This window comes from Schistocerca piceifrons, chromosome 4 (genome assembly GCF_021461385.2).
Source record: "Schistocerca piceifrons isolate TAMUIC-IGC-003096 chromosome 4, iqSchPice1.1, whole genome shotgun sequence".
Lineage (NCBI taxonomy): Eukaryota > Metazoa > Arthropoda > Insecta > Orthoptera > Acrididae > Schistocerca > Schistocerca piceifrons.
This window is the reverse complement of record NC_060141.1, coordinates 192,278,239-192,295,165: the sequence shown is the minus strand read 5'-3', so window position 1 is coordinate 192,295,165 and position 16,927 is coordinate 192,278,239. Positions and strand designations below refer to the sequence as shown.

At 40.2% G+C, this 16,927-nt stretch overlaps 1 protein-coding gene across 1 annotated transcript in view; it reads right to left on the bottom strand.

Moving 5' to 3' along the window:
* Positions 1-5,028: 5,028 nt before the first annotated feature.
* Positions 5,029-16,927, bottom strand: part of LOC124795274 (solute carrier family 25 member 44) — a 138,147-nt gene continuing 126,248 nt past the window's right edge. Inside the window, exon 6 of the mRNA XM_047259220.1 lies at positions 5,029-5,442. Coding sequence (XP_047115176.1) covers positions 5,251-5,442 — 192 coding nt within the window. The 3' untranslated portion in view covers positions 5,029-5,250. The remainder of the gene's footprint in view (positions 5,443-16,927) is intronic.

Here is a 16,927-nt window from a genome sequence, read left to right as displayed (position 1 = left end):
AGTACGAACTAGAAATGTAGAACTATATTTTAATGTTCAGCTAGTCAGATTCTTCTTTCTCATGAAACTAAGGACATGTTTTAGCACAGATCATTAGACAAATAAATTTCTGTCTTGATCGCATATGTTATAAAACTCTCATCACTGGCTTGGGCTTATGGCAATCATCAGATCATTAAAACAGGTACAAATATCATCATTGAATAACATGTACACAACTTAATGAAAGTAGTAAAGACTGGTTTTAATCAGTGGAATGAATGCTCAGTCAAATAAAACAGTTTCAGTTGAAAGAACAGAAACAAGTTCCAAATGATAGAAAAACTAAAGACTGGTTTCACTTGAGAAGAAGGAATGAATAATTCAGTGAATATTAGAAACTATAATGGACAGCATTGATGCTTTCATTGACTTGCTCCAACATTCAAAAGAATAAAGGATTTAATTCAACCTATGAACCTACAAGTGAATGAGTCCATTGTTTTCCAACAACCGACAGAATTGATTTTCATTTGTTTATTCCCATTACTAAAAGAGTCACGTCGCTTATCACTCCACGTCAGTGGGTATGCTGTCTAAGAGTGTAGCACAGCAGAGTTATTAAGAAACAGGCTGCGCCTTGAGTAATCAAAAAGCACAGGCCTGTGGGCTGGGGAAGTGGCTGGCTGCTGGGCCATGTCAGCTTGCTGGTTCTGGCCCGGCAGTCTGCACTCAGTTCATGGGCCATGTGGGCTGGCCCACGGCCTGTACAGGCCAGGCCACGAAAGGTGGGCTGGTTGGGCTGAAACCAGCACCATGCAAACTCTAATAAAAAAAACCCAGTTCATTAGTATATATCATCCTCAATCACAACATGAGCATTGTACAAGACATTTATCATCCAACGACCAACTGAGTGGGAGTAAGTGATGGGCATGACAGACATCCTGACAGGACATGCTGTGAAACAGTATTTAATACCTTCTCTGAAAAATACCTAGAACATATAATTCAGAAGTCCTATTGTGATGGTAATTTTTTAGATCTAATGGCAACAAAAAGACCAGGCCTCTCTTGACGATGTCCACACAAACTGGAACTGATGACCAAGAGGTGTCTGTAGCAGCAAATACTAACAAAGTGCAAAGGGCAACTACAACAAGCAGAAAAACTTACACATTCAATGTGGTAGATAAATAAGCAGAACCATCACATCAAGGCTGAATCTTAACTCCAGACACAATCAAGTAGACATACTGTGGTTGAAGTTTAGATGAACAGTGGACCAGCCACAGGGTGCATATGTACCTATAAGAACAGATTGTGATGGCAGAGTATCCTCCATGGGAAACAATCTCTGTAAAAAAAATTCTATACAAACAGTAACTACTGCACAATAGATAAGCATAGGGCTTTAGATAGATATGTGCTAAATAAAACACATTTGACTGTCAAAAGAGCAAAGTGTGAAGCCTTCAATGACTTCCTTAGCAGTATCTTATTGAAAGACTATCACAAACGCCAAAGAAATTTCCAGTCATCTCTAAAGGCTGTAAGCACATCAAAATTAGCGCCAGACACTCATTTATGGCACAGGAACTGAGGCTGAATGTAACAAAGCAAAAGCAGACGAGCTGAACTCCATTTTCAGATACTCTTTAAAAAACAAGATACAGGAGTATCGTCCCAATTTAATTCTTGCACCACTGTTAAAATGAGAGGCGTAGATACTATCACAGGTGTTGAGAAACAACTGAAACTGCTAAAATTTAACAATGCTCCAGGGCCCAAGTGAATCCTGTCAGATTCCACACCGATCTTCCGGCTGAGTTAGCTGCTCTTTTAACCATAATGCAACATAGATCCCTCGAACAAAAAACTGTTAAGTGGATGGAAGAAAGTCACGTTTACATCCAACTCTAAGAATTGCAATTCAATATTCTTGATATCTACTTGTTGGAATAGCTTAGAAGATTTTCTGAGCTCAAACATAGTGACGTCTCTTGAACATAATGACCTCTTCCATGCCAACCAGAGTGGATTTTGGAAACACTGGTAAGTGAAACACAACTCATGCTTTTTTCACTTGACATCCTGAAAGCCATAACATCATGGCTGTCGTGTAGAAGTAGTATTTTTGACCTCTGAAAAGCATTTGACGCTACACCAATGTTTATTAGCGAAACTGTATTATATGACATATCAAGTGGAAGTTATCACTGGATTGAGGATTTCTTGATAGGGAGCTTGCAGCATTTTATACCTGCTGGAGAATCATCAAAAAATATAGAAATAACTTAAGGTGTGCAACATGTAAGTGTAATTGTTCATGTTGCATATTAAGAACCTGGCACACAACATTAACAGTAACCTGGAAGTTTTGCCATTGCTGCAGTTATCTGTAATGAAGTACTATCTGGAGAGAGAAAAACGAAGCTGCACAAATATCCAGTCACATCTTAATAAGATTTCAAAAGGATGTAAAGACTGGCAATTTGCTTCACAGGTTCAGAAATGGAAAATTATGCTCTTCACAAAATGAAAAAATAAAAAATAATAGATTGCAAAGACGATACAACAAAAAGACTTACACACTGAGCTTTCAGTCAAAGCTTTCTTCAGAAAAGACAAACACACACACACACGGTTTTCTTTTCTGTTGAAGACTTTGTCCAAAACCTCAATGTGTAAAGTCCTTTTGTTGTGTTGTGCCTGTCTGCAACTCAGCATGTCATCTTCATAGTGAGTAGCAATCTATCCTTTTCATAGTAATGCTGACATTCCAACATGGACTTTCCACTGTTTAATTTTACAGTATCAGTAAGTTACAACAGCAGTCAGTTAACTCATTCAAATATCTGGATTTAACAATTTGTAGAGATACAAAATGGAATGATTACATAGGCTCAGTTGTAAGTAAAGCATGTGGTAGACTTCAGTTCATTGGCAGAATACTAGGGAAACGCAGTCAGTCAATAAAAGAGATTCGTTACGAAACATACATGCAACGTATCCTAGAACACTGCTTACGTGTATGAGATCCTAACCAAACAGAAGTAACATGGGATATAGAACATATACAAATGGGGGCAACAAGAATGGTCACAGGTTTGTTTGAACCATAGAATTTAAATTACCAATCACTCCACACACTGTGACAACATGAATCACGTTCACTTAAATATAATAAATAGTTACATATGTTGTGAGGGATATGTTTTACATTGCATTTGCATAATGAATGCACCCTCTGTAGCTGACAGATGTTATGTCAGACAATTGGTATGGTACAGAGCTTAGATCAAAGAGAAGGCACTCAAAGGCTAGTGGATAAAACAAAGGAGCCCAAATTTTGCGTATAAATTGGTGCTCACCTACCCTAACAGTTCTTAAACTTTGCCTGACAGAGCTTGGCAGCAACTCAGTGAGAGAATACATTGCTGAAGGCATACAAACTCTTAACTACAGTGGCATCTGCATTCTTTTCAATAACTTTAGTCCAGTAATCAGCCCAAAGTCCAGTGTGATGGTCCCCATTAAAATAGCTTACTTAAAATGTCAACTAAGGAGATTGTAAAAAAAGCTGTCCAATTTGAGGAACACTCATTTAGTTATGGCAAATAAATGAGTCTACAATACTAGCTTCCTTCCGTTTCTCAACTCTCCCTCATCTTCCTTTGGCTAGACTCAAAATATTAGGAGACATGACAGCAGTTATGAACTTCAGCTGATGCCTGATAAATTCAGATGTTTAAGCTGAAAGTGGTGCCAACATGCAATAAAGATAATATTGTACATCTTATAGCTTTTCAGTGATGCAGCATCCAAGCTTACCAGAGGTCAATAAGAAGCAAGTAAGTCACACTACGAAGAATTTTCACTATGTTATGTGCCAAAAGCACATACCAGCAAGAACCATGATATCAAACGGCAGTAAAAACTTTAAATCTCCCCAATTTCATACATCTTCAGACCTTAAATGCCATTGCACTTGTCTTTTTAACACAGACAGATCCCTGGTGAACTAGCCAACTACTGGATTTCTGCACATCTCTGTAATGAGCACTGATTGACCACAAACATTTCAAAATATATACCAGTGTTTCTCGTCATTTTCAGTCTTGTTAATATATGCTGGTAATTTATTTGGTACAACCTTGGTAATTGAAGTGGTAAAGTACCCACTTTCTATATAGCTGAGGCACTGAGCAGTTGACAAGTGTATGAACAAGATTGAAAACTTGACTGAGCTGTAACATTTTCTCCTTGTCAGAGTATGCTCGCTCGCTCGCTGATGCCTGATAAATTCAGATGTGTAAGCTTTAACACCAATGGAAAAGGTACGATAGGCAATAATGTCTCTATCATAATAAGACTCCAATCCTGGTAAGGGCTTATCACTCCCTCGCACTATAGCAATTGTTAACCAGGAATTACCACTCACAACCTCCGTAGTAGCACAAGAGAAATTAACCTTGCATCCTACAAATGCCATATGACCACTCAGGAGCTCTTCTTGAACAACCTCATTTGGTACAAAACTAAAGCTGTCAACAGTTTTATATACTGGCATTCTTGGCCTTCTGCTGTATCTTCTCCTCCTATAAAGCATGGCTGTGTGTATCGTGCAGCTGCCTCAAGTCGAATGAACATGCTGTTGCCTCACGAGCGAGGCAGGGCCCCCTCGAGCGGATGTGGCTACTGATAAGAGCACCCCAGCCAATCAGCGCGCAGCAGAAGGGCGTCGCCGCAACCGGAAGCGAGCAATAACTGCGGATCGCGCTCTGTTAAAACTTGAGCGCGATCCCCCGAGCTCTGGTGGCAGCGAGTGGAACTCGTTTCAAGGTCACCCGCCTAGTGCGGCATTATGCAAACACACACACACACACACACACACACACACACACACACACACACACACAGAGTCCTCTCAACCACACTGTCCTTTCCCATAATACACAATAGGAGATTTCGTGGGTGTTTTGTATTGCTTATAATTTACAACGCAGATTTTTTTCTCAAAATAATTTAATTATACTGTTCTCTTTTACATACTTTTCAAGCTCAACAAATGACTACAACTTAAGGGAACTGATGACATAGTTAAAGATTGACTAACAGTATACACACAGTTTAAAAATTGTGTGTGCCAACCCATTATGATGAATAATGAGTTGAAGCAAACATATAAAGTAATAATGAAATAACAGTCAATAAATTAAAACAAAAAGTGTTCAACAGTCATAAACTGAAACTAATTCCCACATTTATCTACCATCTAATATGTTTTTTGTATTCTTCATTAATGCTCATCCTCTTAATACTTTCGTATCCCAGGATGATGGCAAAACTAAAACAGGCAGACTGTACAAGACGTGCCGATAATCCTTTTGTAAATATTCTCAGTCGTTCTTCTGCCCATAATATACTGAAAGTTTGTTGAATAGAGTCTATTCTCTGCACCTGTAACAGAAAAGCTGTGAAAAACATTTATTCTGTGCGCACCAGTCTCTGATACCTTTATATAAAGGTTTTCATATATTTTGATGATTTTTTCATATATTTTTCTTTATATAAAGAAAACTGAACAAACTTGAACAAAGAGGGATACTGGAATACTAGATGAAGGTGACTTTAACCTACCTAGTATAGATTGGCACATCTATGGATTCACTACAGATGATACGAGCAGATAGTCTAGTGTTGTAAACCTGAAAACTTTTTCAAAAATTGTCTTGGGCAGTTAAAAACTGAGTGGAGATATTTTACACTTTGTACCTACAAACAGACCTGACATTATGAGTGTCAGTGTAGAGACAGGGATGAGTGCCCACAATGTCATCACAGCGACAACGGTTACTGAAGTTAATAAATCCATCAATAAGAGTGTCATGCAGATACGAAAGGTAAGCAGGTGTTAGCATCCTACTTACACAATGAATGAGCATCAATTAGTTTCAATGTGATGGGCTTAGAGGAATTATGGGCAATCTATAAAAAGATTGATGCAAGAAGCATGCAATTTCCATTGTCGTACCTAAGTGAAAGATCTTGCAGAGTTGCTGCTGATGTTTGTTTTATGGGTGTTAGGCCGGGGTCCAAGGCATAAATCTGTGCCTAACATTTCATCTTCCAATACTGGTGGCATCATCAGAAGCTTTAACATTTCATAAAACAGTTAGTCTCAAACGAGCTCATCAACCCAAACTGTATATGTATTCACATAACAGTCGGTTCATAATGTTATCAGACCATTGCCTAAGATTGCAGAGTCTCATCAACATATGTTATGGAATTTTTGGTAGGGTTGAGTTGATGCTGTTTGTTTTATTTAGCACTAGGGTCCACAACTTGTCTAGTTTCAGTCCTCCTCCTCTTCAGTTACAGTTGTTTTTGTGCTTTCGAATTTCTATGGCCTCTCTGTACATCCTAGCACATTAATGAAAATATCCTGCTAAAACCAGTGTCTCAGAAATGAATTTGGTGCTCCCCTGGTCACAGTGCATCATCTGATATGAAGGTCACTCCAAAAGAAATGCACACTAGTTTTGTAAAAATACAGTTTTCATTCTGCATGTGTGAAAGTGTTACAGTGTGTAGATACATCCTTCCCACTTGTTTTCAAACTTAGTTCAACCTGTTCCCGTGAGTGGTGCCATCACAGCATGTCTTCAAGATGGCTGCTACACTTGACGTTCATCAGAAGCAACGTTCTGTCATAGAATTCCTGTGCTGTGAAAATGAGACAGCGGGAAACATCCACAAGAGGTTGAAAAGTGTATGGAGATGCTGCTGTCGATTGCAGTACAGTTAGTCGGTGGGCAAGCAGGTTACGTGATGAAAGCGGGCACGGCAATATTGAGGATTGTCCTCGCAGCGGCAGGCCTCGTACTGCACACACTCCAGACAACGTGCAGAGAGTTAACGAACTGGTGACTGCTGACAGACGCATCAACGAATTGTCACGCTACGTTGGGACAGGGGAAGGAAGTGTTCGCAGAATACTGAAAGTGTTGGCGTTAAAAAAGGTTTGTGCCAGGTGAGTTCCCAGGATGTTGACAGTGGCTCACAAAGAAACAAGAAAAACGGTACGCAGCAAACTTTTGGAACAGTACGAGAATGGTGGAGAATAATTCCTTGGAAGAATTGTGACGGGTGATGAAACATGGCTCCACATTTTTCACAAGAGACAAAGAGGCAACCAATGGAGTGGCATCATGCAAATTCACACAAGAAAAAAAAAATCAAAACCACACCTTCTGCTGTAAAAGTTATGGCTACGGTGTTTTTTGTTTACGAAGGACTCTTGCTTGTGGACATCATGCCAAGTGGAACCACCATAAATTCTGATGTATAAGTGATGACACTGAAGAAACTTCAAGCTCGACTGAGTTGTGTTCGACCACATTGGCAAAAGTAGGATGTTTTGTTGTTGTACAACAATGCACGGCCACATGTCAGTCAAAAAACCATGGAAACAATCACAAAACTCGGATGGACAACACTGAAACACTCGGCTTACAGTCCTGACCTGGCTGTATGTGACTATCATCTCTTTGGGAAACAGAAAGACTCTCTTCGTGGAACAAGGTTTGGAGATGATGACTTCCTTGTGCACGCTGCCAAACAGTGGCTCCAACAGGTTGGTCCAGAATTTTACCATGTGGGTATACAGGTGCTGGTTCCAAGATGGTGTAAGGCAGTTGAGAGGGATGGAAATTATGTGGAGAAATGAAAATATTGTTCCTAAAGGATGTATCTACACACTGTAAAACTTTCAAACATGTAGAATAAAAGATGGATTTAAAAAAAAAAAATTGTGTGCATTTCTTTTGGAGAGACCCTCGTACTTTTTATTTATCTGCCTTGCCCAGGCGACAACTGTTCATGTTCCTTAAGCTGGGTGTTAAAGCTTCTTTTTGTAGTTCCTCTGTAAACATGACGTCAAGTGCAAGGCACTGGGTGTAGGTTCTTTGCCGTGTTAAAACATGCATGCATCTTTCTTGTTTGTTTATACACTGTCTCAATACCATGTTTTCTGAGAAATCTGCTACTGCTACCTGTGACAATTTTTACAAATGGTAGGAAAACTTCATCTTTAGTTGGTTCTTTCTCATCAGAAGCTCTAAACCTAATACACTCTAGGGCCCTATCTTCGTTGGAGCAGTCCTTTCTGCTGAAGGCAGTTCTTAAATGACTGAACTCGTCCACCAAGTGCTGTGGTTCACAGATTCTTTTAGCTCAGTCCACCAATGTTTCGATAACTCCTCTGTTCTCTGTGGTATGATGATGGGAATTTCTGTGAGGGTACCTATCTTCACACATGGTCTTTTTGTAGAATTTATGCCCTAGTTATGTCAGGTTTTCTAAGTATCTGTACATCCAAAAATGAAATACGACCTCCTTTCTCTTTTCCCATTTTTCCATAGTGAACTTTACATTATAATTTATATTATCCAAAAAATTTACACATTTTTAGAGTTCTTTTTCTCCATGGGTCTATATAATGAAAGTATCATCTACGTACCACAGCCAACACGAGGGTTTCTTCTTTGCCATCCACAGGGTTGCTCGTTCAAATTTTTTCATATAAAAATTTCCTAATGACATCACGAACAGACTGTTACATGGATACATGTAAATAGATTGGCTTGCTGAGCTCGTTTGAGACCAACTGCTTTCTAAGTCATTGAAACCTCTGATGGTGTCCCCAGCATTGGAATATGAAATGTTACACAGAGAATTATGCCTTCAACTGCAGCCTAATACACATAAAATAAATATCAACAATAACACAAATACTGACCGTGCAAGCCTCCTTTCTACGACCTTGCTGAGAATCTGAGAAAATTCTGGTCCTACAAAAATCAGTAAGCAAGCAGCTTCTATCCACTATCTCACTGACCAGTCTGGTGTAGCAATAGAACACAGCAAAAGGAAAACTGAACTTTTAAATTTCACATTTAAGAAATCAGTCACATTGGAGGTTCATACAGGCATACCACCATTTGACTGTGACACAGACTTCCATATCAAGGACATAAAAATAGGCATTCCTAGTATATAGAAACAGTGGAAAAAATTGAAAACAAGTAAGTCACCTGGTCTAGATGGAGTGCCAATTTGGTTTTACAGACAGTATGAAACTGGTTCCTTATTTAGCTTGCATTTATTGTGAATCTCTCAACCACTATGACATCCCAAGTGATTGGAAATAAGCACAGGTAATTCCTGAATACAAGGATAAAAGAACAGATCCGCAAAATTAAAGACCAACAGACCAATATCTTTAATTTCAGATTTCTGCAGAATTTCTGAGCATATTCTAAGTTCAGATATAATGAATTTCTTGAGGCAGAAAAGCTTCTGTCCACAAATCACCACTGATTTGGAAAGCATTGCTCTTGTGAAACTGAGCTTGCCTTTTCTCACATGATCTCCTACAAACCATGGATGACAGGCAACAGGCAGAGTCCATATTTCTAGACTTCCAGAAACCATTTTATATGTTACCCCACTGCAGACTACTGATGGAGGTCCGTGCATATGGATTAGATTCCCACATATGTGAGAGACTCCAGGACTTCTTAAATAATAGAACTCAGAATGCTGTCCTGGATGGTGAGTGTTCATCGGAGACAAGGTTGTTTTCAGCAACGCTCCAGGAAAATCTAATAGAACTGCTCTTGTTCTCTATAGGGTGTACCATCTAAAACTTGCACCGTAAATATTGCAGAAAAGAAAAGTGCTATTAATTGCAGTTTTCAATGAGTGGATTGGTAGTCAGGGGCTCATACTGTCATTCAATCTGTGTAGTTGCTAGGTATAATGTTGTTGTGTTTGCTTACAGTGTGCTTGTGTGTTCTCTGAGCGCATTGCGACCTGATAGCAAGTGTGTGACAGCCCAAACAGTGAATCGTGAATGGACAATGGGATTTCCCAATGCAGGAAAAGCCAACATGCTCATGGTGTACGGAGAGTATAGGAAAAAGTAGTTCGTTCTTGTGTGGTGTATGAAGCAAAATATCCCAATAGATGTCAATCATCTCAGCAATTATTTATTAACTTCTTCAAACACTTATGCGAAAGTTGTAGTGCAAGATGTAGACAACAAAAAAGAAGGAAACAACTTACAACAGAAGAGGAGAAAATTGAGGCTCTTGTTGCTGTTGCAGCTGATCAGCACATTAACTCCCATGTGTTTGCATGAGGAAGTGGCACGAGTCATGTTTATTGATGAAGCCATATTTACCAATCATGGCCAGGTAAACCAATGAAAGATCCACTACTGGTCTGTTGATAATGCCCGTTGGCTTCTTCAGGTGGAACTTCAGCATCCACGAAATGTAAACATGTGGTGTGGGATAGTGAACAATCAGCTCATAGGCCCATTTTTCATAGACAGAACACTGAACATGCACAAGAGCCTCCTAAAAGATCATCTTCCACAGATGCTAGAAGATGTTCCTCTGCAGTCTAGGAGAAACCAACATGATGGCTGTCCATCCCACAGTGCATGAAGAACTAAAAAATGTCTTCATGAATTGTTTCCAAATCACTGAATTGGATGCAGAGGGCCTGTACCTCGGCTGGCCCATTCCCCAGATTTGATGTCCTATAGACTTTTTTCCTCCGGGAAAAGCTGAAAGATGCTGTCTACAAAAACATACCAACACTCGATGATATGCAGCAACGTATTACAGCAGCCTGCTCGGACATCTCCACTGAAATGTGTGCAGCAGTTGTTCCACACCAGACTGGAAACATGTATTGCTGCTGTCAGTGGTCATTTTGAACACTACCTGTGATGGTCAATTGTCTCGTTACTGGCCAGAACCCACATAATTAGTGTATACATTTGTGTTGCGTTTTAGTGTGTGCTACCAAGGGTATTGCACAAGTGTCGGTGCGGAAACTTTTCAAAATATGATATCTCGTAAACAACTCTCACTAGAACCCTGCAACAAACACCACTGATACTCTAATTTACCTACTTTTTGTTCGTTAATGTCAACAGGCACTGTTCCATTTAAAAGTGTGTGTGTTTGCATAAAAATACACTTAAGTATTTTTACAACCTGTCGATTGATTACAAAATACAAGCCCCTGACTACCAATCCATTCCGTGGAAACCACAGATCAATAGCACTTCCGGTTTCTACAGTATTTGCAATGCTAGTTTTAGGTCATTCACATTCTATATACATAAATTATCTGACTGACAGGAAGAGCAGCAATCTGCAACTGTTTGTTTGCTGATAATGTTGTAGTGTCCAGTAAATTATCATCAGCATCATTGAGTGATTGTACAAGAAAACAGGATAATTTAAACACAATTTCTATTTGACTTGATGAATGGCAGCTTCTTCTACAGATAGAAAAATTGCAGTTAAAGTAGAAGAGTAGGAGAAAAATACCCTGTAACGTTCAATATAGTATTAGTGGTGTGCAGCTTGACACAGTGATTTTGATTAAATTCTAGACTTACCACTGTGAAGTGGTATGAAGTTGAACAAGCATGTAAAGTCGGTAGTTGGGAGTACCTCATCTATAAAGGAGACCACGTATAAAACGCTAGTTCGACCGTTTTTCAGTCCTGCTCAAGTGTGTTGGATCCCCACCAGATCAGATTATCTGGCAGACATCAAAAGCAATTCAGAGGCGTGCTGCTGGATTTGTTACCAATAGGTTTCATCACCATGCATGAATTACAGATATGCTTTGTGAATTCAATTGGGAATCCCTGGATGGAAGACAACATTCTTTTCATGAAACACTATTGAGAAAATTTAGAAATTTGCAGTTGACTGCAGAACAATTCTACCATTGTCAATGTACAGAGAAATTAGGGTGTTACATGGAGGCGTGTAGACTGTCACTTTTCACTTTCTTCATTTGCAGGAGGAACAGGAAAGGGGACGACGACTAGAAATGGTACAAGGCACCCTCCACCATGCACTACATGGTGGCTTGTGGAGTGAGTATGTAGATGTAGAAATTGATTAAACTTTCACTACCTAAGGGTTCATTGTGAAGGAAAAGAGGAATGTGACAATTCAATGATTATGCATTAAAGTCTTGCAAGTTCAAAGGCTACACGAGGTCAAATTAGGAGGAAATCAACAATAAAATGGTGGGGACATACGAGTGCTGAAAACATAAGTAGTTAGAACTTGGCAGAGACTGTAATGCAGCAGAGAAAAGGGAAAAACAGATTAAGAAGAGCATGGACAAGAAAAACAGACTGTGGCAGAAAATATGATACAAAGTTTGGCAAAGAAAAGCAACAGGAAATGAGAAGTGATTCATGGAAAATAAGGAATCAGATGAAAGAAAATTATAAATGACAGAAAAACGTAGGATAATAGCAGCTGCAGAAAAGGAGGAGGCAAAACGAAAAGGATGGCGTAAAAAAAAGGACTGATTAAGAATATGCAAAGTGGACGATGGGAACCAGTGATAAGCTCCTCAGTTTCCTTCTGCAATTATGAGGTACTGGCACACCAAAGAAGAATTCATATTATATGCCCCAACCTCACAACAACAAACTTTGTGATTGTTGTTTCAAAAACACACTGTCATGACGGCTCATCTTCAGGAACATTGAAAACATGTTAGGCATGGCAACAATGCTGTCAACAACATACAAAATTGAACTAATGCTGTGTTGCAGTATAAGGTTTGTGCTGGGGCTGCTTTGGATTGCCAATAGAGACAGTGTTCACTCATTCTAAATGACATTTGGTGTCCTCACATGGTCCTCTTCATTCGATAAAGAATGTTACAAATAAAAGGGAGCATTCAAAAAGTTTTACAGCAGGTGCAGGCACTAGAGGAATAATTATAAGGGATGGAGGAAATAATTTGACCCAAGACATTAGGTACAACCAGACTACCAAAGAGACTGACAGGTCATGAATGATTACTATGGGTTTGCGTAGGATGAGCTTAATTTTTTGGACGTGACTCAAAGATCTAAATCCTAGTGTGGAAGTTTGCTGATACACTCCAGATAAAGATAACAATGTGCAACAAGAGGTACATAAAACTTGTATTTGGTTCTTATTTTTAACAAATCTGTGCTCCTATGGCTGAGGATGGTGGAAATCTGTTTCTATATCAGGTTAGCTTGGTTGCTGTTCACCGTGAAGGCAGCTATGGATCTGCCTGTGTATTTATGTAGCAATCAGTGCCTAGACACAAAAATTAGAAGATCTGCACATTTTGAACTCTCTTTCCCTCCACATTTGCGGCACTTTGCCAAACAGAGAGATTTCTTTTTTATTTACTCCATTTTACATATTCTCTCCTTAATTATATTCTTCAAGTTACACAGTTCTATGAACAATAAAACTGGTTAGAAGTGAATGGATACTGACAGACACAGTCATCCAAGTAAGATTTCGCAAGCACACTTTTACTGTTCTAATTCGGCCCCACAACGCAGCCATACCATTGATACATGTGCAAATAAGTATTAACTTAAACTATCTTCTAATAAAAAAAAACAACAACGTAGTTAGTACTCCCAACTAGACAATGTGAAACATATAAATACTAAAATAAAAAATGAGGCAATTCCAAAGAATCAGTACATAGCTTTTAGAAACTAACATGGAAATGCTTTTGACAAGGACCACAGATACAGTATTTAATGGGATATACTCAAACAGCATCTTGACCTGCAACACAGCAAAGACTGATGATGAATAAGTTTGAGCTGTGTCACACTACAGACACACAATGTTTTTGTGCTGCCTTCACTTACTGATTCAGCATCTGGAAATATGATTCGCACATAAGGGGAAGGTGTGGAAGGGGGGGGAGGGACAGATCGTGTAAAAGTTTTCTTATCTGAGTGTCCTACTTGTTCTGCAGATGCCATAAATTTCAGAATCAGTACACCAAGATCAGAGCATTGCCACAGTGCTCTACAACCAGTCACCACAAGGTCCAGAGAATTTGTCTACCACAGGAGATTGCCACTGACCACGCACCTGACAGCCTTCAACAATAATATTAAGATTGTTAAGAAGTACATCAGCCTGAAATAATGGTTCCAATCTTTTTTTCCTTTGTCCAGATGGGCAGCACCATTTTAACCAAGCTGGTGATTGGTATGGGTCTTCAAACGAAATATTCTTGGTTAAGATCGTTATCAGGAGCAAGCTATCGGGTTCAATACCAACGATATTTATAGTGTCACACATCCTCCCAAGATAAGTGGTGAGGAACAGATTAACAGAGACAGGATCCACCTATTTAATAATTCATGTGGTAAATGAAGATCTTATGCAGTGAATTATGTTTAATGGGCCTGAGTAATTATTTCTTGTTGTAACAGTTTGTTTGTGAGGCTGTCCAGAGCAAGTATTAATGACTGCAACTGTGATTTGCTGATTGGTGACAGGGCGACTGGTATTTTTTTTTTCCATGGAATATTGGTAGAGGTACAGCTAGCACACTAAGACAATCGAGTTGTGGCTATTTTGTGGTTACGTAAAGGTGGGATTTTGACCTTGAGTGAGTAAGTGTCTCAAATGCACCTTTTTTCTTCTTTTTTTTTTGCACAAAAACAACTAGGATCACATGCGCCCATATCAGAACCATAGAACACAAAGACGAAAAAAGTAGTTAAAAATGAGTACACGTTAAGCCCAATCAACAGAAGGAAAGACAGCTAAAAATAGGGACTCGGAGAAAGGTCCTTAAAATATGCCGTAGTCCTGAACTAAAGATTAAATGTCTTTCACCATATTGCTATGAAGGATAAAAAATAAAATGCGGTCGACAGCCCACATGTCGTTCGTTAAAACAGCCAATAGCTCAGACGGCAAACATGAATGAGAACGTAAGTGGTTTTTTTTAAAAAAAAAAAAAAAAAAAAGGGGGCATTCCTTCAGGAAATGGCAAACCGTCAAAGGTTGAGGGCAATGAGCACAAAGTGGTGGGAGAGCACCACTTAACAAGTGGTGATGGCTAAAACGGCAGTACCCAATACACAACCTAGCTAAAATGATCTCCTCATGGTGACAGGGCCAAAGAGGTGGTCGTCCAAGCTGCTGGGAGAGGTTTAATTCCATGGAGTTTGTTCCCATCACGGGAAGACCAGTGGTGATGCCAAAGTCACACCACATACTGACAATGGCAACACACAGATCATTGGAGGGAATGGAAAACCTAGCGGGCCAAGGTATGAGAACTGCAGCCTTGGCAGCAGCCTTGTTTCCCATCAGACCGATGTGACCAGGAACCCACAAAACATCACAGTGGCTCCGTCAAGAGTGAGCAAGTGACAGCTTTCCTGGACCCATTGCACTAAGGGATGGACTGTGTACAACACACAGAAGGTCTGAAGGGCATTGACGGAGTCAGAGCAGACGACACAATTGGAAAGCCTGTGTCACCAGATGGCCTGATACAGGGCGAAGAGCTCTGCTGTAAATACTAAGTAGCGTTCTGGAAGACAACTTTGAAATACATTGGTGCCAATGACAAAGGCATATTTGACGCCATGGTCAGTCCGAGAGCCATCTGCGTACATAAAGGTACTACCACGAAGGTCCATGCAAAGATCATGGTACTTACGGCAATAGAGTGAGGCTAGAGTAGTGTCCTTAGGACCAAATGAAGGCCAAGGCGAATGCAGGCAGCTGCACGAAGCCAAGGTGGTGAAGGGTTCACACCCGTCCGGAAAGTGGCAGGTAGCATGAAGTTAAGCTGCCGGAGCAGGAGCCAAAAGTGAACTCCAGGAGGTAACAGAGAAGAGGAACAAGCCCCATATTGGTAATCAAACGAGTTAACGAAGAAGGAGGCATAGGATGGGTGACCAGGCATGGCAGACAAACAGTATGAGTATCTGTTGAAGAGAAAGTCACGGCACTACGACAGCAGCAGTTCGGCAGCTTGTGCATACAGACTCTCAAATGGGCTAGTGTAATAAGGCGCCGGTGGTCAAACGGATGCCACGATGGTGGATAGTTTTGAGATGGCGTAAGAGGGACGAATGTGGAGAAGCATGAACGAAACAGCCATAGTCTAGTTTCAAACGGACAAGGGACCTGTACAAACAGAGGAAGGTGGTCCTATCTGCTCCCCAGGAACTACCATTAAGGACACATACAACATTGAGGGACCATATACAGTGGGCAGCCAGGTAAAAGACATGGGAGAACCAAGAAAGTTTCCTATCAAGCATGACCCTAAGGAATTTTATTGTTTCAACAAACGGAAGAGCAACAGGGCTAAGAAGTAAAGACGGTGGAAGAAACCTACTGCACCACCAGAAATCCATAAAAACAGTTTTGTCGGCGGAAAAGTGAAAGCCACTGTCAATGTTCCATGAGTCAAGATGACAGAGACATCACTGAAGACCCTGCTCAAGGAGAACTGCAATAGATGGCTCGATTGTCAACAAAAAGGGAGCCAGAGATGCCTGGAGAGAGACAGGTCATTACAGGGTTAATGGCAACAGGAAAGAGGATGAGCCTCAGGACAGAACCCTGAGGCACACTTTAGTCCTGAATAAAGGTGTCTGACCAGGCAGAATACTCACATACCTTGAAAACTCGGTCTTTTAAAAATTCCTGAAGGAAACAGGGCTGGCGGCAACGGAAGCCCCACATGTAGAGAGTATGGAGGATACCAGTCCTCCAGCAGGTGTCATAGGTTTTCTCCAAATCAAAAAACACAGCCACAGTTTGGGATTTCCACAGAAAACCATTCATGACAAGATGGTCAAATTCAGAATGGTGCACTCGACATCCACACTGCACAGTTGTCAGTAAATTGCAAGACCTGAGCCACTATAAAAGCTGGGCATGAATCATATGTTCTACCACCTTGCAAATACAGCTGGTGGGAGAAATGGGGGATACCTGGAAGGAAGTTGTTTGTCCTTACTGAGCTTGGGTATGGGTATGACAATGGCTTCATGCCGGTGTCTGGG